The 22452-nt window shown below is 34.3% G+C and overlaps 4 protein-coding genes and 3 pseudogenes across 7 annotated transcripts, besides 3 other annotated features; 4 read left to right on the forward strand and 3 right to left on the reverse strand.

The window, feature by feature from the left end:
- Window positions 1–4357: part of a mobile genetic element that runs on past the window's edge.
- Window positions 1–5833: part of a mobile genetic element that runs on past the window's edge.
- On the reverse strand, window positions 49–906 carry TVAGG3_0698940 (uncharacterized protein; the record flags this gene model as incomplete). The annotated part of the gene is made up of 1 exon (XM_051243305.1): window positions 49–906. The coding sequence occupies one exon, from the start codon at window positions 904–906 to the stop codon at window positions 49–51; it is 858 nt and encodes a 285-aa protein (XP_051089892.1).
- On the reverse strand, window positions 931–1191 carry TVAGG3_0698950 (uncharacterized protein; the record flags this gene model as incomplete). The annotated part of the gene is made up of 1 exon (XM_051243306.1): window positions 931–1191. The coding sequence occupies one exon, from the start codon at window positions 1189–1191 to the stop codon at window positions 931–933; it is 261 nt and encodes an 86-aa protein (XP_051089893.1).
- TVAGG3_0698960 lies at window positions 2158–3191 on the forward strand (annotated as a pseudogene). Its single transcript has one exon. A coding segment is annotated over exon 1 (1034 nt).
- Window positions 3293–3749, forward strand: TVAGG3_0698970 (annotated as a pseudogene). Its single transcript has one exon. A coding segment is annotated over exon 1 (457 nt).
- Window positions 5834–22452: part of a mobile genetic element that runs on past the window's edge.
- TVAGG3_0698990 (uncharacterized protein) lies at window positions 18557–19164 on the reverse strand (the record flags this gene model as incomplete). Its single annotated transcript, XM_051243307.1, has 1 exon — window positions 18557–19164. A coding segment is annotated over one exon (608 nt), but the record flags the coding sequence as incomplete, so codon positions are not given.
- On the forward strand, window positions 19485–20444 carry TVAGG3_0699000 (annotated as a pseudogene). The gene has a single exon. A coding segment is annotated over exon 1 (960 nt).
- On the forward strand, window positions 20591–21628 carry TVAGG3_0699010 (keratin-associated protein family; the record flags this gene model as incomplete). Its single annotated transcript, XM_051243308.1, has 1 exon — window positions 20591–21628. A coding segment is annotated over one exon (1038 nt), but the record flags the coding sequence as incomplete, so codon positions are not given.

A 22452-nucleotide genomic window follows, 5' to 3' on the forward strand; every position in this document is an offset into this window, starting at 1 on the left:
TTGTCAGCAATGAGGTCATTCGTGATAAAAATAAGCTCATGTGGTCATTTACAATACTGCGATGGTAGAGTTTAAGAGTTGTGCTTCAATGTAGAGACAGTCCTTATGGTCTGGAGGTAAGAACACTGGGCAGTTATGGTCATGAGTGGAGAACATGTCTATCCAAAACTCACGATTGAAGCCAGTTAATTTATAGTATTTAGGGTTAGGAAGTGGTGAAGTTCTTGTATGACCAATGAACTCATTTTCAACTCCCTTACTTAAGTTTGAATATAATATAGCTTGCTTTCTATCCCAAATACCTGGAAATCTAATTTCGGAAAATTCATTTTTCCTCGGAAGCATTGCATCATAATTGAAAACATTCTTGAAATCATCACTTGGTTCAGAGATTTGAAATCTTATACGTAATGAATTTTCTTTCTCTTTAGCTACTTCATTGAATGGTGAGAATACAACAAACTGACAGTCATGAGTTCCATCTTCATTTTCATTAAATTCATAATGAAAGTCTATAAGTTGTGGCTGACTACCTTCTTCTTTCAGTTGTGCAAGAAACTCACGTAAAGGCTGTAAAGTTTGTACTTCAATGTTAAACTTTTTCTCGAACATTTCATTAAATGAAATCATACATTGTTGCAATGTTGTATCGTCTTTAAAGTATTTGTATATGTGAATGTTTTGGGCGCTTAAAGACTGTTCGTCATTTTCTATCTCGACTTGAAGTATAAAGTCAACCTTTCTAAATGCACGTGTTATATACATAGATGTTATGCCAATGTACTTCTCTTCATTTATGTTCACAATCCAGTCTGTTGGAAACTTAAACGTTACTCTGTTCCCCTTTATTTTGACGTCAGGGTTTTCACTACTGAACGCAACAGATAAAGGTATTTGTCTATACATTTAGTTCCAATAAAAATAAACCATTTACTCTTTCTTCACTTCAGCTTCTTTAGCTTTTGCTTCAGCTTCTTCTCTAGCTTTCTTCGCGAGCAAACGTGGGTTCTTTTGTCTTCCAGCAGCTAATGCAGCAAGTTGTTTTTCACTAAGTTTTCTCTTTGGTCTCTCTGGCTTTTGTTCTTGTTTTTGTTCCTTCAGTTCGGATAAAATTTGCTCACGAATTTCTTTCTTCAATGCTTCAACATCTATGACCCCTTGGGTCTTGTCCGTAGGGCTTGTCTGAGTCATTTGACTGCAGATAAAAAACAAAATTAAAACTTTAACCGATGTAAAATGAGCTTGTCAAAATCAGAGCGAGAGTCTATTATATTAAATGACGCAAGAGGAATACAACATCCTTTCTATTACGTAAGTCAGAGTAAAGATGGTAAAATATACGTAAGAAAAAGAAAGGTTCCATTAGCGAATGCAGAAAGCGACAACATTAAGGTGCATGGCAAGGGTGAAGCCCATGTTAAAACCTTCTGTTCAAACTGAAAAGTCAATAGAACCAGAAGAAAAGAAGCCAGATGTACTTTCAATAACGAACCAAGAGCTTATTGCAAAGTTCGTGAATTTCATTGAAAAACAAACCGAGTCAAAGAACCCTGACCCCAGTGAAAGAAGTTGAGACAAAAGAGAATGTACAGTTCATTGAAAATGTCAAGAAACAACTTCCACCACGAATGCCAAGAAGAAGAGTGAGAATAATGAAGTAAATAGATATTTTTATCTGAAGTAAATACATGCAGAACGAACAGTTAAACGAATTTACTCCAGCAGAGCATATTCATCAGATTCGCTCATATTTCGATATCATAGACAATGCAGTTCAAATTGGTGACACTAATAGAAAATATTCTGACGCAAAGATTCCATCACAACCTGGAACTGCTAAAGATAACACATGGGTAACATTCAATCTCTCACCTCCTGGTGAAAATATGTTGGACCTTTACAATACATTCATTACGTATAAAATGGAAGGTCAATTTATTGTAGATAAAGAAATTGGTTCAGGTTCCAATAAAACAAACCCACCAGGATTTTGGATTGGTTTCGATGACGCTTTCTATGCAGTTGCTGGATATCAAATCCTTGCAAATGGTCGTATCGTATATTCTCAAGACAACGCAAGAGAAGAAGCATATATAACTTCAAACTCACAAACTACCGAACAAATAAAGAAAGTAGATGTTTTCTCAAAGACTCGACATGAAGATGTATGGAGTCATTCGGGAACATGCAGAACAGGACAAATTGTTAGTGGTCCAATTACAGCAGGAAAATCATTTGATTTTAAGCTTCGTTTAAGAATTCCTGTTAGAAGATTCCTTCCATTAGAAGCTATTCGATTTATTCCAGCTTTTGCAGGAAACATTCAGCTTAAAGTAAAGTTCAGTAGCGACGCCTTACAATGCACATCTATATCTGTAAATGATATCATTGCTTTCAATCCAACTCTTAAAGTTGCATTTGCTTCAGATTCAAATCCACCGACAAATAAATTTGTTCCATGGAATGAACCATTCACTATGATAACGAAGGCAGTAGAAGCTAGTGGAACAGTTACTATTACAACTGTAACCCAGCAACTATTTCGAACAAAGATGGATTTTAATGAATGTTTCATTCATCCAAAGTCATTCTCTTTAGACCCTAACATTTATACAGAACTTGTAGAACATTATACAAACGAGGCTTTATGTTTTCCTGTTAAAGTTATGGATTGGATTCCTATGGACGGTTCATTCTCAAAGAATACAGATAGTTCAAGTGCAACATTTACAGCAGCTTATACGCCTATTAATGTTAAAAGTATTTGGGCACTATTTAGAAAGAAAGACAACTATTATGTTAATTTTGAGAACCCTAAGTTTAAATATCTTCAGCTTTCCATGGGAGCTTATGGAAATATGCCTGCAGAACCTGAAAAATCATATGGACCTGTATTTTATGAAATGGTTGCGAACGCTTGCAATACAAACAATGATATGATAGGATTTAATGAAGATGTTATGAGGTCATTGGTGGATGATGGTAGTGTGGAACATAAATGGGATAGCTATGACAACACACATTTCTTATGTGGTTTTCCAACAGAAGTGGACTTTTGCTTCCAGCAAGGTCAAACATCTACTGCTCCAATAACATACAAATTGTCTGTTAAAGGACCTATTGAACTAGCAACTGAAAACGTACCAAAGCCACTTATTGGATTTATGAGGGATTGTTGCTTTGCCATTCAGGTGCGTGCTAATGGCATCCCATAATAAGATTAGATGACTATAACTTAGCTACGGACGACAGTGAGGAATAAAGGATGAACGTTTATTTTTAAAGCTTATAAATGAGTTCTTCATCAAGCTCTCGTGAACCTTCACCATCTATGAAACAAACTTTACCAAACGATTATGGAGCACCTATTGAATATTTCTTACGAGCTGCACAATGGCAAAGAGCAGTCTCACCAAGGTTAGGTGTTCCACCAGCTCCTGTCAAAAATAGCATTTGGTCAAGTCCTTATATAAATATGGTCTCCCACTAGGTTTGCTAGCTACAGCAGGAGCAGTTATGATGTTGAAAAGAAATAAAGCAAATGTTGTAAATAATACTGAAGTAGCTGAAGTTAAACAAACTCCACACCTTCGCCAAAACCAACGCCTTCACAAACAACACCTTCAATGACTCCTGAACCTATGGAAGTACAAACTCCTGTTCAAAAGTCAACTCCTAAACCGACTCCAACATTTAAACCAGAACCTACTCCTCAAATAAATCGTAAAACTCCTGCGTTTCCTTACTGAAAAAATAACGTTATTTTTATTTAATATTAAAATTTTTATTTGATTGAAATGACGACTAAAGTCACTGAAGCAATGAAACAAAAGTTTTTGGTAGAATACATTAAATCAGGAATATTCCAGAAGGTTTTTACATTCATACTATGAAGGATGGTAGAGTTCAGTTTAGAAAGATAAAGCAACCATTAGATAAAGAAGGAATTTTGAGAAAGATTAAACTTCATGAGGACAACATTGCTGAACTTAAGAAGAAGTTAGAAGAGTTGGAGAAAGGAAGAGAGTTATAAAGCAATGAATTCAACAGGGTGAAAAAACAGGTGAAAAAAGAGGTGAGATCTCACCACTTCACCTAAATTTATTTTTGTGCTATGTTTTCATACGTGTGAGGGTGGTGATATCATTTATTTTTAAGTTTATTTTTTTTATTTTATTTTTATATAAATGACGAAAACTATTGAGATAACAAACTACAACGGTCATGAGTTCAAGAATTTGTTCTTCGTTCCTCGTGAAAATACATTCTATCAGATACGAGGGAGAAAGGGTAAAGTTAGTTTGAGCGTTTATGAAGGAATGAAGAATGGAAAGTTTATACAAGCATATGATACAAAGAAGCAAGAAGAGCACATGAACTAGTAAACGGAAAGACTCAACTTTAACCATTGAAAGGCAATGATTTTAAGGTCATTGACGATGGATATAAACTAAAAAAGTCATGTGATTTCGATACTTTTAACACTTATGACCCATATCATTACAACAAAGCAAGGTCCCATCATATAATGATAGGGAACGGCGTGGCATATATATAAATTCTACAGTAGAATGCCTCTTAGTGAAAGTACTGAATGTTCTCATTGAATTGTTAAAGAGCGGTTCGATGACGACAACATTAAATCCTAAGAATTTAGTCTATGAAATGATGAAACAAAATCTCGGCGTTGCTGGTAGCAGTAATGATGTAACACCTTATGACATTAGAATATTATAACGAACATAAAGATGAACTGAAAGGAGAGAAAGGGTGACACGGCCACAAGGAATACAAGGAAATACAAGGAATACAAGGGAATACAAGGACCTCTAAGGCGAAAACGTTTGGAATGCAGAAAGGATGGAAAAGGATGGAAAAACTGCTAAATCACTTGGATATGGGACCTATAAATCTACTGGTTTAACCAGCTACTTCATAGTGGAGTTCTTCAATACCAAATCGGAAAGATATGGGGCAGTACTTGGTGGGGAAGAGCTTTAGATGATCGTTTAAAAATGCTTTGAACTTTTCATTTCAATGGTTCGGATACTATTAAACTTTATCGTGGTTGGATCAAGAACAAGGAGTCAAAATAGATACTGTATAGACGTATAGCAAACAATGCATCGTACGGATTGGATCTTTACGAGAAGCACAAAATACACTAAAGGAAGCAAATGAATATTCTTGGCTCAGTATCAAACATGCAAGAAGATTTGGTTAAAGGTATGTGACAAAATCTTTAAAAAAATCACAGTCAGTCTATTGCTGACCTAACAGAGAAAAGTATAGTTTTTGTACGATAGTGCTATGGACTACATGATGAAGCATAAGGACTTTACTTAATGCTACAATAACGTACCAGGAAACTATTAAAGCATTTAATAAAGTCCTTTGTAAAACCCGGTGCTCTAGACAATTTAAGTCTTTGAGAAGGCAGAGCAATTGAAGTCAAGAGATGCAGAAACTCCAGAAAACCACGCAAAACCACAGCTAGATGAAATATTGTTCGAATATTTTCCAAGGTACTCTGTTCTCAAATTGGCATACACATATTCAAGAATAAACTTAAGAAGCAGATGAACTTTGGAGATGATGAAAGTTCTGTATATCTTTCGATTCCAAGTTTCAATAGCAAGAATTTTGAACAGATATTTGGCTTAATGTATGACAACATCTCTCGATTTCACAAAGATAGTATGACGACCATGAGACTCCCAGAAATAAGACGGTGAAGAAGAGGTTTTTAAAACATCGCATTAAGAGGCAGGAAAAGGTTGTATTATACTCAAAGTCTCCATTAGTTGACACACTGAAAGATTGCGAAGTGACGGTTCTTCAGAAGCTGAAGAAAAAATACTTCTTCGGTGAGGTTGGTGGTAGGCAAATGGAACTTGAAAATAATGAGATACGAAGAGAAATTAGCCCGAAAAGCGATAAGTGTAAGAACATTAAACACCAGGATATCTTCCGATATAAATGGGAAACTTCAAGCTAACATTAAGAATAGTAAAGGCAGATAACCATGTTCATTATATAACTTCAGACTGAACAGATTATAAACGGGACTATCATGGATATTTAACACGGAGTGAAAAAGATGTGAAGACAAGAAATTGTTATAGAAAAGAAGATATAAAATACATTCGTTGCTAAAGGTTAGACATAAGCAGCTGTACTGTACAGTATGATGTAACTAAAAGCACCAGAAGCATTTGTTATACCGGTGAATTTTATGCCTCTACTGTTTCAATGTTAACGGGTGTAATTAGTTGAACCAAGATTTACTTTGAGAGTTAAGTTGCAAAATAAACGTTTGAAGATGCTATTAAGAATAAAAGCTGACAAAGTTTGAACTCGAAGCAATGAACAAAGTTTTTTTGAAATCTCATAAACCAGCAACATCTACCGATATAATGAACTTCAAGCTTACATTAGACAGAAGCGACAAAGAACTCATACAAATAAATCCTTCACTATACTGTTTTAGAGCAGCGATGCTAATATTGAACTATAGCCTTTGGTTTTCAAGTGCACCCTTAGAGAACCGAGTACAAGCGTAAAAAGATACACTAACCTCTTAATAACAGTATGTATGAATATCGAAGATCATTGCCAAGAAAACTTTGAAACATGAACTACCAGCAATGTTAGATTAAAAGAAAGCTGACAAAGATAAAACATAGCAACATGAAGTTCAAGTCAAACTGGTTTGGAAAGCTATAAGAGAACGTCATGAAGGAATTTCACACAGGTTAAGAAACTGGTAAAGGCGGATGCATGAAATAACTAACAAAGTTAACATCGGATGACACAACGAGATGAGAAAATATTACAAGACAAAGATTTATGTCATTCAAGGTAATGAACAACAATATTAAATTGTATGGCATCTGCAGATTTATATACAAGTTAACAAACAGAAACAGATTCAAACATGAAGCTACAGATATCTTGCAAAGACCATAAATATCCTATTAGGCTTTATTTATACGTCAATGAACTCAACAGAAATCCTCAAAAGTGTTTAGGTTTTGGGTACATGGAGAACAGATTTGAGACAAATTCTTATACTGCTGTGAAGTCTTCAAAGAAACCGGAGGTTCGAAGAAATTACTAAAGCAAACTTCCACCGCACATCTCATACAGGGAACTACAAACTTTTTCTGGGACCCATAAGCCACTCATTAAGGAAGACCATCCATTATACATAACTCAGAGATATAGCTGGCAATGGACGTTTTATCTCCATCTTATAAACAATTCCAGCAAAAAAGATTTTCTCGACCAAACTGAACCAGGAGGGAAATCATGTCAAGTTATCGTTTCACAACAAATCCAACAGGGCTCGGGTGAGATTCATATTGTCCACCATTGTGACTGATTTCGTCATGTGTAGCACGTTCCAATGAACGCGCTTGAGCCTCTCACGTTAATAAAACCTTTAAACTTTACCATAAATGAGCTTGAAAGAAGTATTCGTAATTACAACATCCATGGAGGTCATTTAAGAAGTCAAAATGAAGCTGCAAAGAGTTGGGGATTTACTAAAGAGCTGAAGTGAAAACGGTTTGACAAAAATGTTGTACATCAAACAAAAATAAACCCTTTACGAGCTATTTTTTAACCAATTTACTCAACACTCTGACGCCATTACCAATTTGACACTCTATTCAAAGCAGAAATAGGAGGACATGAAACCATTCCTCATCTTCATAAATGTTAAACACTCGTAAAGCTATTGCTAATATAAATGAAAAAATAAAGGAACTCGTGAGTGTTAAGAGTTTTATCAAAAAGTTTGTAGCAGACAGTAACCCTAAGTACTTTAAACATCAGACCAAGACAGGCATAACCTCAGCACAGAAATTCACAGGATTTCTCATTAAGATAACATAACTTCACACACTACTGAAGACCATAACCTCAAACAATACTCGGCAGTGCATTAATCCGCTTCAATAAGAACGTCAAGAGATTTAAATCAGAGCGAGACTTTACCGAAGAAACAATGAAACATTTTCTCGAAGTATATAATTCCTCAACAATTCTACAACAGACATACACCAAATTCATGACACAACAACAAGAAGAAAAGTATATACAAAAAGAAACGAGCCAAACCAAATACTCAAAATTCAAGCACAATTTACCCTCAATTCCTTGGTACAAAAGTTTCGTGTAGTTCTGACGTACAAAACCGTTGACAAAAAAACGTTTAATGGTTAAGTCGAAATAATATTATATCGTACGACTCTAACGAAGGTAATTGGATTTATCTTATAAAATAGCTGCTGTACGATCTCTATTGCTTTTATCCTTCCGACATAAATTAGTCTGAAAAGTAGTAATTGGCAAACGTTGCGAAACCATTGACGAAGCAAAGCGAGGAGGGTTATTGAATACTTGTCTACAACATAAACGAATGACACTTATAAAAGTAAAGATATGAAGGAAGGTGTTGAAGATGTTATAACATCTAAGAACTTGAGAAGAGTCGAAGCCACACATCTGGGAACCATTAGAGCGGGAGTACTGGAAAGACAAAAAATATAGGCCAAAAGGGAAATAAGAAATATCTTTACTATTTCCTTAATGTATCGACAAATTTTGGAATTTTGATTGGTAAAATGTCGAAGTCTCAACTAAACAAGCATATAGTATTGGTTATAATGTTTCAGGTTATCTTCCTGATCTATTGTTAGCTGATTAGACAAAATAAATGTGAAATCACCGATTTCACCTCTTTTTTTCACCCTCTGAATTAATTCATGAATTTCCTAAGATAGAAAAAATAAAGTTAGTTTTATTTTTATTTATTTTTTTATTTTGTATAAAAGATATGATTTCAACAATGCGGCAACAACAACAATTCAAAACAACAACAGGCACCAAACTCGTTAAGTCATGATCCTACGTCAATGTTGATTAGAGATGAAAAACTTTCATTCCTTCTTCATATACTTTCGAAACAGAAATCCAGAAGATAAAGCAAGAACTTTTAACAAGTAATTTAGACTGTAGTGTGAAAGATGAAACAAATGAACGATATCTTTATACAATGCAGGACATTAATTGCCCATTTATGCCAAACTGCACTGAAATCCAGCAACAAAACTACTTATTCTCGTGAATTCGAACGAAATTGAAGTCAAAGCAACTGACTCAGTAGAAATTAAAAATTCATACGTAAAGTAAAATTATGAATTCCTTGGTTTTCATTGCAACCGATAAAGGTTATGGACCAAAGATTGCGACATGGTTATAAAAACAATTCTGACTAATTCTAAGTTTTAGCTAAATCTGTTATAGTGCAAATTTTTGAATAGAGTAGATAGCAATATGGACAACAATAAGCCCGTATTGAATAAGATTGCGTTAGTTGTTAGGCTTATTAAGTTCGAAATGACCGTGTTAAATGAAGAGGAATAGAAAACTCTGCTAGATAGAGAATGAGAACGATCAGACTAAAGAGAAGCAAAAAGAGAGATAAAAAGGAATGTAGCATTCGAACAAAACACAAAGAGAAAGATCCCCTCTACAAGAATAAAGACCTTCGCATGTTACTTGAATCTCAAAAGATAGAAGTTACGAATTGGTTAGAAAATATACATCGAAATTCCCGATCGCTGTGAAAAAGGTAAAACGGTATCTCCCCTAAATTTGGTCGTTCAGAGAAGATCTTCAGCTAGGTTTAATGAATTTCTGGCTGAAAATAATAACGCAAAATGAATCCGCTTTCAATGTCACGGGAATAAAAGATATAACTAAGTAAGAATAGAAAGAATCGAAACGTACAGATTATTTTAATTATCCCGTGAAGCAGAGAACGATAGAAATATTGTTACATTTCAACAAAAACATCCACTGCATCAAGATTTCCCTGAAGTAGAAAAATATAGAACTCAGGGCGACCGACGTTTCGACAACGATTAAAACTTCGTGCCTGATCCAGAACACCACAGAACATGTGTGCTACGATGTTTAGGACCTGTCGAATACGATCTAACAATTCGACAACTTGTAAAACGGTGTAGGAAATGTAAAAAGTAACTCTTTGCTAAAAATTATTTTTAATTGATCGCCAAAATAAATATCATTAGTAAAACTATTTTTTTTATTATTCTTTTATTGTAGTACGTTATGGACAACATTGATTCAGTGAAACAATGACACAAGTGTAGAATTAGTGATTTAACTACGTATATGCTAAAGAATCCAAAATATTCTTTCAGACATTTTATCTCATTGGAAAAACACCTGGCTAGAAATGCTTACTGCGAATATTTTGTCAAAATCGAGCTTGTACGTAGGCTTTCTTCAATCAATCGCAGCATATCGTCTTGCAGGTCTTATACGAAATATTCATTTGTTTGAACCCAGTTTTTTCTGATCATAATTTATATATGTTGTTCATTCGTTCAGAACGTATATGTCCAGTGTCAATTACTGTAACAGTACGTCAGAAACCAAAGACTGCTCGAATTACAAGAGATATAAAGTAAAGAACTATATAAACTCAAGATTTGACGTACTGTCAAGTGAGTCAAGGTTGATGTTTCGTTAATGTTGAGAGCTGTGACAGATAACTCTTAAGGTTTTTAGAAGTCATGTGCTCCCATGAAGTGATAAAAGTTTAATAGATAGATGTAAGCTAAAAGATTAGTTTAAGTTCTGAAAAAACATGTAAGGCGTTATATTTTGTCTTGGAAAGCGAATAAAGTTTTTTATTTTCATTTATTTTTTTATTTGTATGTTAAAGACAGTAATGTCAACATTAGTAGAACACAACAACTGCTATCTTCAATGAAAGCATAAATGAAAATGCAATACGAGTACAATATTAACATAACAACTGTTACGCCTCATTCGTCTCAGTCAAGATGACATGTACCAAATGCAAAAGTATTTAAGATGGTTATGCTTCCATTCATTCCTAGCGTTAGATACAAAGCACTATGAATTGTTTAAACTAACAGACAAGACATACTTTTTCATGAAAACCAGTGATTTAGTCACGCGAGTGGAAAAACCCAGTGCAGAAAATCCGTATTGAAAAATCGTGAAAAATTTGCACCGGTTTGAAGAGGATATTATGTTCATAGACTTCTAGTGAAATGCTGTAGCCAATGTGGGCTTCACCTGTTATGCTTGGTATTTTGTCTAGAACTTGCTTGAGAACATATACAGCAGAACACGAATGGCAGAGATGGAAAAGAAACTTCAAGCAAAAAGATGGAAGTTCATTGAAGTCCGAAAGACCAAAAGGCATACAGAAAAGAATAACCACAGGTTCAGCTACCAAAAGGAAAGGACAAAGAGTTAATAACGTTATTTGATATATCATCTGAAGATGTGTTGGAGAAAGAAGAAGATCAGAGATATGGTTATGTTTGGGCATTTAGTCAGAAGGAAACAACAAGAAGCTTTTATGCACCTTGCTAAGATTTATCAAATCTGGACAAGAAACTGGTTCTATCGTGAAAAACTTACCGATTTCAATGACACCGAATGAGCAAATTAAAGGAAATTGTCAAAAAAGTACTCTTCCTCAAACACACTTATGACATCAAAGGTTTGGCACAATACTTACATTCAAAGAAGACTTAAACATTTGTTAAAGGAAAAAATAACAGAGTATTTCGAATTACTTCAAAGAAGAAGAAATGAAGACGAACTTAACGACTAGATTTATTTTTACGACAAATATTACGAAAATCATAGGTGAAAGAAGGTGCATAATCTTCACTAAGATATATTTTGTGCATATTACCTGCATTTACGAAGAAGTCATGAATCCGCAATCGACACTGATAACATTTAATGCAGAAATTACTGATAGACTAACGATAAGCATTAACATAACAAATATCATTAAATTGCATTTGCATTAAAATTCATGCTGTGTTTCAAAATGTTTTGTATAGTAATATAGCTTATGAAAAAGTGTAATTAAATTTACTACATTGGGTGACGATTGGTGAAAATGATAGACACCTCAAGTCTCAAAAATATGATTGTTTGCCTTAAATAAGCTTCAGGGTCTATTTCTTCAGACCATTTCCACTTCCTTCGTCAATGTCAATTAGAAGCTTCTTCAACCTTATGGTAAAGAAATTTTTCTGTTATACATCTTTGTTCGTTATTGTCTTCAGAGATGAAGGATAATGATTTCACATTGTTTCAACCTTCTTAATTATTCTTTTCTGTTCGGAAAGATTTCATAGCAATATTGTAAGAAGTCAAATGTTAGAGTTCTTTTATGGAACAGTTAATACATAGTTATCTTTGACATTCACGAGAAACGTCCTTTGGTTTCAAAAACTACTGCTAACTCTTGTGAAAGTATAACGTGGATTGCGGGTCATGACGATAGACTAATGGTACTGACATATGGACCAAAACTCTTAGATTCTTTTCGACAAACTTCTTGTTAAGACGATAACATTAAACTTTGACAGCATCATTGAACTCATTTCTTATGGCAGTAGCCGAGAGCATTGTATGTGAAAAGAACTTGGCAATCTTGCATGTGTTTTCATTAATAATAAAAATAAGTTAAAATTATTTGAAAAAATAACTTAAAAAATCTAATCTAATTTTTTCAAAAATATTTTTTTTATTTTGCTACCAAAGATGTATCGAAGTGTCTAGTTTAGAACACTCGGAAATAAAACCAACTTCTTACAGAGAGCGTAACATAGATGTTCAAACATTACGCAACAAACAAAAAAAGCACTCGCTGACTTCATTAAAGACTATAAATGGGTGCTAAGTTATGGATAGAATTCATGAGTTTCATAAAGCCGCAACGCGGCGAGGACGAAGCTCATGCAAAGCATTTCCTTTAAATGACGTTGCTATTGACTTATATCATAGACGTTCAGTACCGTCAATGAAGTAAGAAGATGTGAAATGCATCTTGGTCGAACTCGTAAGTCGGCATAGCGAAGAGATGAGCATAACAAGCATTGGTGAAACACGAAAAGAGACGACCACACTGGAAGACAACAGGAAGAGAGATGTTATTAAAGCGCTATATAAGAACGAAGTTCGCAAGAGCTAACGATGTCATTCGATTCCATTGACGGACAAACCAAAAGAAGTGAGAGATGTGTTAAAGAAAGAATGAAGAGAATACGGAAGAGAAAATGTTGAAGTCAGGCAATAGACTCATTGACTTTAACATCGAAGCTTTTAGATGAACCAAACAGAAGACTACTTACACAAAAACATGTCGTAAGGTTTTCAATGAGACTCTTAGAGAAGATTAAAATAAACTCCAACAGAGATGGATGATATGTTATAAAACTTGGTTGTGGAAAGTATGAATGTTCTACGTTAAACCTCAATAAATATTGGAAACATCTACTAACATCAGCTCTTGAAGGAGAACTTTATTCAAGATAGATAGGCAAATGCATGCAGGTATTGTTTGATAAATGCACTTGACTTTTTCTTGACAAACATAAAGAATCTTACCCTGAAATAAAGATTGTATGATTTAAGCTAATATGAAGGCTTACGATGTCAGATGTAAGAAAGGCAACACCAAAAAAGAGACATATAGAGATGAAAGCACATGAACAGAAGACAGAAAGATTTTGAACAGACTCTTAACAAACAGGAGAACCAAGACTTAAGAAGCTTTGAAAGAAATCCTTGGTTGAAAAGAAGTTTTATAAGAGAGAAGCGGTCCAGTTCCTGGAAGTGATCTTTTGCAACATTACATATAATCTTGAACGCTACCAAATCTCAATGAACTGAACAAAGAACTGCAACACTTAATGACCAGAAGACAATTGTTTCGTTTTATTGTTATTGCATTCAGGCTGGAGTAAGATGAGAAACTATTGACCACAATGAGAAAGAAGTCATTGTGTGTAGAGACTTTCCTCAAAGTCTAATAGTATCAAGAAAATTTTCTGACAGCAACAGGATAGAGCCATTTAATGTTACCATTGTTATTTCATGACTAAGACATATGAAATTAAAGAGATACATTACCAAAAGTAATTGTAAAACTGTTCGAACTATTGACTTAACTTCTTTGTTGAAGACGACTGACATGCAGAATCGAAAAGACCTTACCTAATGACAACATATTTCATTTCGCAAACTATATAGAAATCTTTGAAGGAGTGTGTGGAATGAACATTGAAAAGACAAATGAACGAATTTATACAAATGAGAGAGAAAATATGTAGTTCGCTTATGATAGAATTCACACCACTATGGTGATGTTATGAAAACATTGTGGGGAGTGCAAATATTCGAAACCTATTTCTTATGAGAACTTTTCACCATATACGACTGACTTAATATAAACAGAACTATTGCACCATTTAAAGATTTGACAGTATGCTCCAAAGTATTGTGTACAACTGAAGCAGAAAGCGCGAGTGCAAAGAAGTAAATAAAAATAGTGCAAGTTCATCCTTGAGCACGTTTTCTTTGTGCTGACTTTGAGTGCATACGCAAGAGGTTTCATAAAGCTTTTAACATTGGTTATGACAGTGAAGATGTTCAGTGAGTGAAAGCATTTGGCGGTCAGACTGTGCAACAGAATTTTTGGAACGACTTTCCTGGACAAAGTTAATATTATTTCCAGTATACCCTAGTTTGATATAACTTCATTCTTAAGACACACATGACAGAAGTGAAAGGACCCCATCAATTAAAGTTCACGAAACAATGCAATAACTGGCTTATATAAAGGAAGGGCAATTATTATACAAAGACTCTTAACAGTGTTATAAATAAGAAGCTTAAACTATTTCCTGCTCATGTTTTAACTTACAAACAGGAACGAAAAGTATTTTCCATTACAACTACACAACAGTTACTTTGTTAGCAATGACACAGAACTGGTGTCATGTCTGAAGCAGTGTAAGTTTATCCGGGATGCAGATACAGTTCATGAAAAACATAGATTCCATCAAGTTGGCCAGAAGATAGAACCATTCGCTTAGAAAGTATAGACATTTTATTTGCAAAAACAAAGAATGTAAAGAATTTTTAAGAGTAAGGTTTGTTAAGTTCCGCAAATGACCATATTGAAAGAAGTTGATTTTAAAACGTATATGACTACTGTTAGTATTGTTCAATTGTAACAAAATTTTGGAGAACAGAGTGTACTTCCCGAATGGGAAATCTTATATGACCTCTCAAATAAACCAGAGAATTTATTCACGCTGTTTCAAGGTGGAAGATGTATGCTGTTCAGATAACATGTAAACAAAAGACGAAAGAAACTCATTGCTGATTCGACGCTGTTTTCATTTATATCCATCGCATAGCAAGATTTCATACTCTTAGAAGCGTATCCAAAGTTTATGAAGAAAGAAAGTTAAACAGAGTTCTCATGAAATTTAATTCGATGACCGACCAAAAGGAACCCATTGGTGAAAAGTTTGTGTCTGGCTTTCTTTGATTCTTCATTAAGATAACAGAGATTGGCAATACAATAGACACTTTCCTTTAATAGTTTGTGACCCTGAAAGCTAAATCCAAGAACTTAAACGTTCCCAGAAAAGTATCAAACCACTTGCTGTTTAATGTATTGTTGACATATAAACATTACAAGTACCTCATAAAATATCAAGGTGTCAAATGTGAAGTTGTTGCAAGGATACTATTACGATGGAAACAGAGATATTAGAAAAGAGATGAAGTAAAGAGTTGTTTGAGTTAAGGTAAAGTATAAGAAAGAAGGAAATCCTTTGAAGAAAATATAAAGCTCATTCTGAACAGTATTTATGGCAAAACTATTCTATCTCCATTGAGTCAAAAAATAACCATAGTAAATGACAAAGATGCTATAAGATATTGCCATCCAGGAAACTAAACCATATAGTGAAGTTCGAAGGTTTTGGGTGGTTCAGATAACTATTTTTCAAGCTAACGAAAGCATTTGCAGACACTTTAACTTTTGCCCACTTGTTGTTAAACATTCTGTCTTTGTCGAACGAGAATAATGTGTGAAGTATTCTGTACTGAGGATTAGGAATAGGGACATCATATTTTATACGATACGGACATGTGATTGCATCCATACTTAATGAAGACTACCAACGTTGCTAAGAGTTTAGAGAAAGTATACGGAAGAGACTTATTGGTAAAACTTAGGTCAGTTCCATTGCGACTTCGCAGAAAATCACAACACCGAAAACAAAGTTTAGCAATACAAGTCATATTTTGTGGAAAGAAGACTTACATAGACCTTACTCAACGAATGATTAAATGAAGTTGCAATTTCACTGCAAATGAAAGCCGTGAAGCAAGATGTTATTGTTTAACCGCTAATGAAAGGTTTTCCTGACTGCTTACAATGCTATGTACAATGGAAAGAGAAAGATACATACGGTTCGCAAGGAACATATATGACAAGACTCTGGAGTTCAGTGTTAATGAAGATTTTATAAAGACTTTTTGACGGTCAAGAGATTGGAATTTGATTATGTAAGGTTCATGTTTCAACCTTGCTTTTGAAGAGAGTTTAAACTCTCAATAACGACTAAAACAAGCTTTATTCGTAATTGAAAGTTCTGAGGTCATTTATTTTTGTCAGCAATGAGGGTCATTCGTGATTTAAATAATAAGCTACAGATTCTTTACGAATTACTTGCTGATGGTAGAAGTTTAAGAGTTGTGCTTCAATGTAGAGACAGTCCATTATGGTCTGGAGGTAAGGACACTGGCATGGTTATGTCATGAGTGGAGAACATGTTCTATCCAAAATCACGGATCTGAAGCCAGTCTAATTTTAGTATTTAGGGTTAGGAAGTGGGTGAAAGTTCTTGTATGACCATGAACTCATTTTTCAACTCCCTTACTTAAGTTTGAATATAAAATAGCTTGCTTTCTATCCCAAATGCCTGGGTACAATCTTTTCGGAAAATTCATTTTTCTCGGAAGATTGCATTCATAATTGAAAACATTTCTTTGAAATCATCACTTGGTTCAGAGATTTGAAATCTTATAACGTAATGATTTTCTTCTTTTAGCTACTTCATGAATGGTGAGATAACAACAAACTGACAGTCTGTGTTCCATTTCATTTTCATTAAAATTCGATAATGGAAAGTCTATCAGTTGTGGCTGAACTACCTTCTTCTTTCAGTTGTGCAAGAAACTCACGTAAAGGCCTGTTAAATTTGTACTAATTTCAATGTTGAACTTTTTCTTCGTGACATCTTCATTAAATGAAATTCATACGATTTGCACCGAATTGTTTTTGGTAGTCGTCTCTTTAAAGTATTTTGTATTATGTAGAATGTTTTGGGCGCTTTAAAGACTGTTCGCTCATTTTCTATCTCGACTTGAAGTATAATTCAACCTTTCTGAAAATGCACAGTGTTATATACTATAGATGTTAATGCCAATGTCTTCTCTTCATTTATGTTCACATCAGTCTGTTTGGAACGTTAAACGTTACTGCTGTTCCCTTTTATTTTGACAAGTTTCAGGGCTTTTCACTAACTGAACGCAACAGGATAAAGTATTTGTCTATACATTTAATTCGGTTCAATAAAAATAAACCATTTTACTTCTTTCTCCTTAACTTCTGCTTTTGCTTCGCTTCTTCCCTAGCTTTCTTCGCCAGCAAACGTGGTTTCTTTTGTCTTTCCAGCAGCTATGCAGCAAGTTTGGTTTCACTAAGTTTTTCTCTTGGTCTCTCTGGCTTTGTTCTTGTTTTTTGTTCCTTCAGTTCGGATAAAATTTGCTCCGTAATTTCTCTTCTTCAATGCTTCAACATCTATGACCCCTATGGGATCTTGTCCTGTGAGGGCTTGTCTGAGTCATTTGACTGCAGATAAAAAAACAAAATTAAACTTTAAACCGATGTAAAATGAGCTTTGTCAAAATCAGAGCGATGATGTCTATTATATTAAATGAACGCAAGAGGAATACACACATCCTTTTCTATTATTGTAAGTCAGATAAAGATGGTAAATTTATACTGTTAAAGAAAAAGAAAGGTTCCCATTAGCGAATGCAGAAGCGACAACATTAAGTGTGATGGCAAGGGTGAAGTTACCCCATTAAGCCTTTAATTCAAACTGAACAACAAGAACACCAGAAAGAAAGAAGCAGATGTACTTTCAATAACGAACCAAGAGCTTATTGCAAGTTCGTGAATTTCTTTGAAAACAAACCGAGTTTCAAAGAACCCAATGACCCACCAGTGAAAGAAGTTGAGACAAAAGAGAATGTACAGTTCATTGAAAATGTCAAGAAACAACTTCCACACGAATGCCAAGAAGAAAGAGTGAGAATAATGAAGTTAAATAGTATTTTTTATTCCGAAGTAAATACATGCAGAACGACAGCTAAACGAATTTACTCCCAGTCAGAAGCATATTCATCAGATTCGCTCATATTTCGATATTCATAGACAATGCATCAAATTGTGACACTAATAGAAAATATCTGACGCAAAGATTTCCATCACAACCCTGGAACTTGCCTAAAGATAACACATGGGTTAACATTCAACAAGTCAACAAGTCTGAATTGCATGTCTTTCAAATTATGAGGACTAATGCGAACCCACTTACCTAAATGAGTTGCTGTGACAGGAACGTTTGGAATGAACATTGAATTGACTGCATAACAGAAGGATTTATATTCTACTGAACCTTTACTATTAACTCCTGAAATACCTGTGACATTAGCTATTTTTGACTCAATGTACAAACAATTGCCATAACATACGTATGGAACAGATTTCATCTCAATCGTTTTGTCAACACTTTTCAAAGGAAATGTCATATGGTATGCTCCCAAAAGAAGTTGTACTCTATGACTCATTCTTGGTATCTTAAACTCCTTCGCATAACTGAACTTCAAAACTCCTGCAATAAGTTTAACATTCATTAAGTTTTCTTCGTTATCCTTGTTTATTGTAGTATTTATGAGAGCATTTAACACTCCAGCTAATGTTTCCATCTTATATTCTACATTATTGTGAAATCTTATTTTGTGCTTCTTTCCATCTATTTCAATCTCCATGAAATCTGTTTCATCTGTTATAACGAATGAAGCGATAGTATTGAAGTCAACCATTCTGAATGCAAGCGCCTCATTCTGTAGACCTAAGTTTGTTTGTAGCTTTACTGTCCCGTATTCGTTTGGGTCTGTACTTTGCAAATAGAACAACATTTTATTCTCATTAAAATATGAGTATAGCTGCATATGCGTATGAAGCTGACAGAGCTAAACGTTTATATTTTGGTCAATACTCTCTCACACTTACTGACAAATATATTGTTATCACTGATGGAAATACTGAGAAATACATAACATGGAAGGACTATGAAAAGTTTGACCCTATTTTAACTCCATGTACTATGCCGTTTATAAAGGACGGTGAAATTATTGAAAAAGATAATACAACTGTATATAGGTCTGTTTATGAAGCATTAGAATATATGTTGAATCATAACCCAAAAAGATTTGACCCAAGCACTACACCATGTGCAATGCCTTTTATTAAGGACGGTGAAATCGTAAGAGTTCCGGATTCAACGGTTTACACAGCTGTTCAAAACAGTTTACAAAACATTTTAGCGAATATCTTTAATTCAGAAACTACAGAAATAAAATTACCATATATAACAGATGCTAAAGAAATTAAATCAAAAACGACAACATTATTTACGTCACTTAATGATTTAATGACTTATATCATTAATATTCCTGCACCAACTACAGCATTTGATCCAAACTCGACGGTTTGCAGTGTACCTTTCATAAATGACAGTTCATTAATTACTTTAAGGGATTCGACAGTAAATGAATCATTAAAGGCGTCATTAATGAAAATCATTGATTTTAATTCATTCACGAATACATATAATTCATTCATTAATGTTTCATATGCTTCTAAAGAAGGTGAGCCAAAAACTATTGATAAAGCGGTGTATGAAATAAAAGCATCAACGACGAAATTGAATTCGTTAACTTTTGACGGTGATAGTTTCGTTAATGACATAACATCAGGGAAAACAATTTTAACGAAAGAATATTTAAAATCTCATGTTAGTGAGTTCGTTGAAATTGAAAAAGAAGGTGGAATTAAGTTCGATCCACTGAATTTCATTTTCAGCTTAGCGAATGCAGGAATTAATTTTGCTGAATGGACAACTATACAGAGTGAAATAAATGCAATATGGACGTTTTTGGGGTCAAAAGCGGGCATGGGTGAGCTTGTAAATGCTGCAAGAACATTAGGTGAAACAGGGAAAATTTTGTAGATGGTTTTAAAAGACTTGTTTCAAATGTTTTAACAAACACAAAGAAATTATTTAGATATACCATACATAACGGACGGATTTTCGAACAGATAGCAACAAACCCTCCGGTTATGGCTGCGTTGATGATGGTTAGAGATTTAAAACCACGTAACGACGGGAACGAAGAACATGAACAACAGGATACTGGTCGGGTTATTCGAGACATTAAAAACGTGTATCCTGAAGTTATTGATTTATTTAGAGGAGTTAATGATTCAATTTCAAAACATTCTATAACCCTCGATGAAGAGAATAAATTAACAGATTATATATTCGTCATTATTGCAGAATTAATGAAGAGAATAAATGAAAAAGGAATTGGTGATATCATTAATGTCAGCGATGTAATGATGAAAAGAAATTTTGACTCATTATTTACAAAACCGAAAACAGAATATAGTCTTTATGACGTAATTACCGAATTAATGAAAAAGATTAATGATAATAAGAGTTCTGGCGGAAGAGTTGAATTAGAAGTGAATGATGTTAATGAGAAATTAGCCGAAAAAGCAGACAAAAATGAGCTTTTAGCTCTGAGTGATAAAGTCAAGAACCACGTTCATTATATAACTTCAGACGAACAGATTATAACGGACTACCATGGATATTTAACACGAAGTGATGAAGCGAAGACAAAAAATGTTAATGAAAGAAGATATAAATACATTCGTGCTAAAGGTTATGACATAAGCTGTACTGTACAGTATGATGTAGCTAAAGCACCAGAAGCATTTGGTTATACCGGTGAAATTTATGCCTCTACTTTCAATGTTAACGGTGTATTAGTTGAACCAAGATTTACTTTGAGAGTTAAGTCAAAAATAACGTTTGAAGATGCTATTAAAAGTAAAGCTGACAAAGTTGAACTCGAAGCAATGAACAAAGTTTTGAAATCTCATAAACACAACATCTCCGATATAAATGAACTTCAAGCTACATTAGACAGTAAAGCCGACAAGAACCATACAAACGAATCCTTCACTACTGTTAGAGCAGACGATGTAATATTGAACTATAACCTTGGTTCAAGTGCACCTTTAGAGAATCCGAGTACAAGCGTAAAAGATACACTAAACAATTTAGATAACAGTTGCAGGAATATCGAAGATCATGCCAGAAACTTTGAAGCATATGAACTACCAGCAATGTTAGATAAGAAAGCTGACAAAACTTATGTAGATGAAAATTATGCAAAGAAGTCGGAAGTAAATGCTGCGGTTAATGGAAAAGCTGATAAAGAGCACGTGCATGAAGAATTTCAAACAATCAGGATTAAAGAAATTAAGGCATGCATCGAAATAGTAACAAAAACAGGAAGAAACGGTGCAACTGTACATGAACAAAGAATTTATCCTCCGACTTTTCCTAATGGTTTAATAACAAACAATATAAATATTGTAGATGGCGATGGATTTATAAATGTTAAACATGAACTTCAAACAATGAAGGCTCAGATTCTTGAAACCATATATCCTATAGGCTCTATTTATACGTCAATGAACTCAACAAATCCAGCAAGTGTTTTAGGTTTTGGTACATGGCAGCAGATTGTAGACAAATTCTTATACTGTGCTAACTCTTCAAAGCAAACAGGAGGTTCGAAGAAAATTACTAAAGCAAACCTTCCACCGCACACTCATACAGGAACTACAAACTTTTCTGGCGACCATAGCCACTCATTAAGAGACCACCCATTATACAACTCAGAGTATGAAGCTGGCAATGACGTTTTATCTCCATCTTATAACAATGCAGCAAAAAAGATTTTTCGACCAACTGAACCAGGAGGAAATCATGTCCATACTTTCACAACAAATCCAACAGGCTCGGGTGAAGATTATATGCCACCATTTGTGACTGTATTCGCATGGTATAGAGTTCAATGAACGCGCTTGAGCCTAGAATAAAATCTTTAACTTTACATAAATGAGCTTGAAAGAAGTATTCGAACAACATCCATGGAGGTCATTTAAGAAGTTCAATGAAGCTGCAAAGAGTTGGGGATTTACTAACAGAGCTGAAGTGAAAAGGTTCTTTGACAAAAATGTTGTACATCAAACAAAAATAAACCCTTACGACTACTTTTTACCAATTTACTCCAACACTCCTGACGCATACCAATTTGACACTCTCATTCAAAGCAGAAAAGGAGGAC

The sequence above is a fragment of the Trichomonas vaginalis genome, chromosome III, assembly GCF_026262505.1.
Source record: "Trichomonas vaginalis G3 chromosome III, whole genome shotgun sequence".
NCBI classification, from domain to species: domain Eukaryota; phylum Parabasalia; order Trichomonadida; family Trichomonadidae; genus Trichomonas; species Trichomonas vaginalis.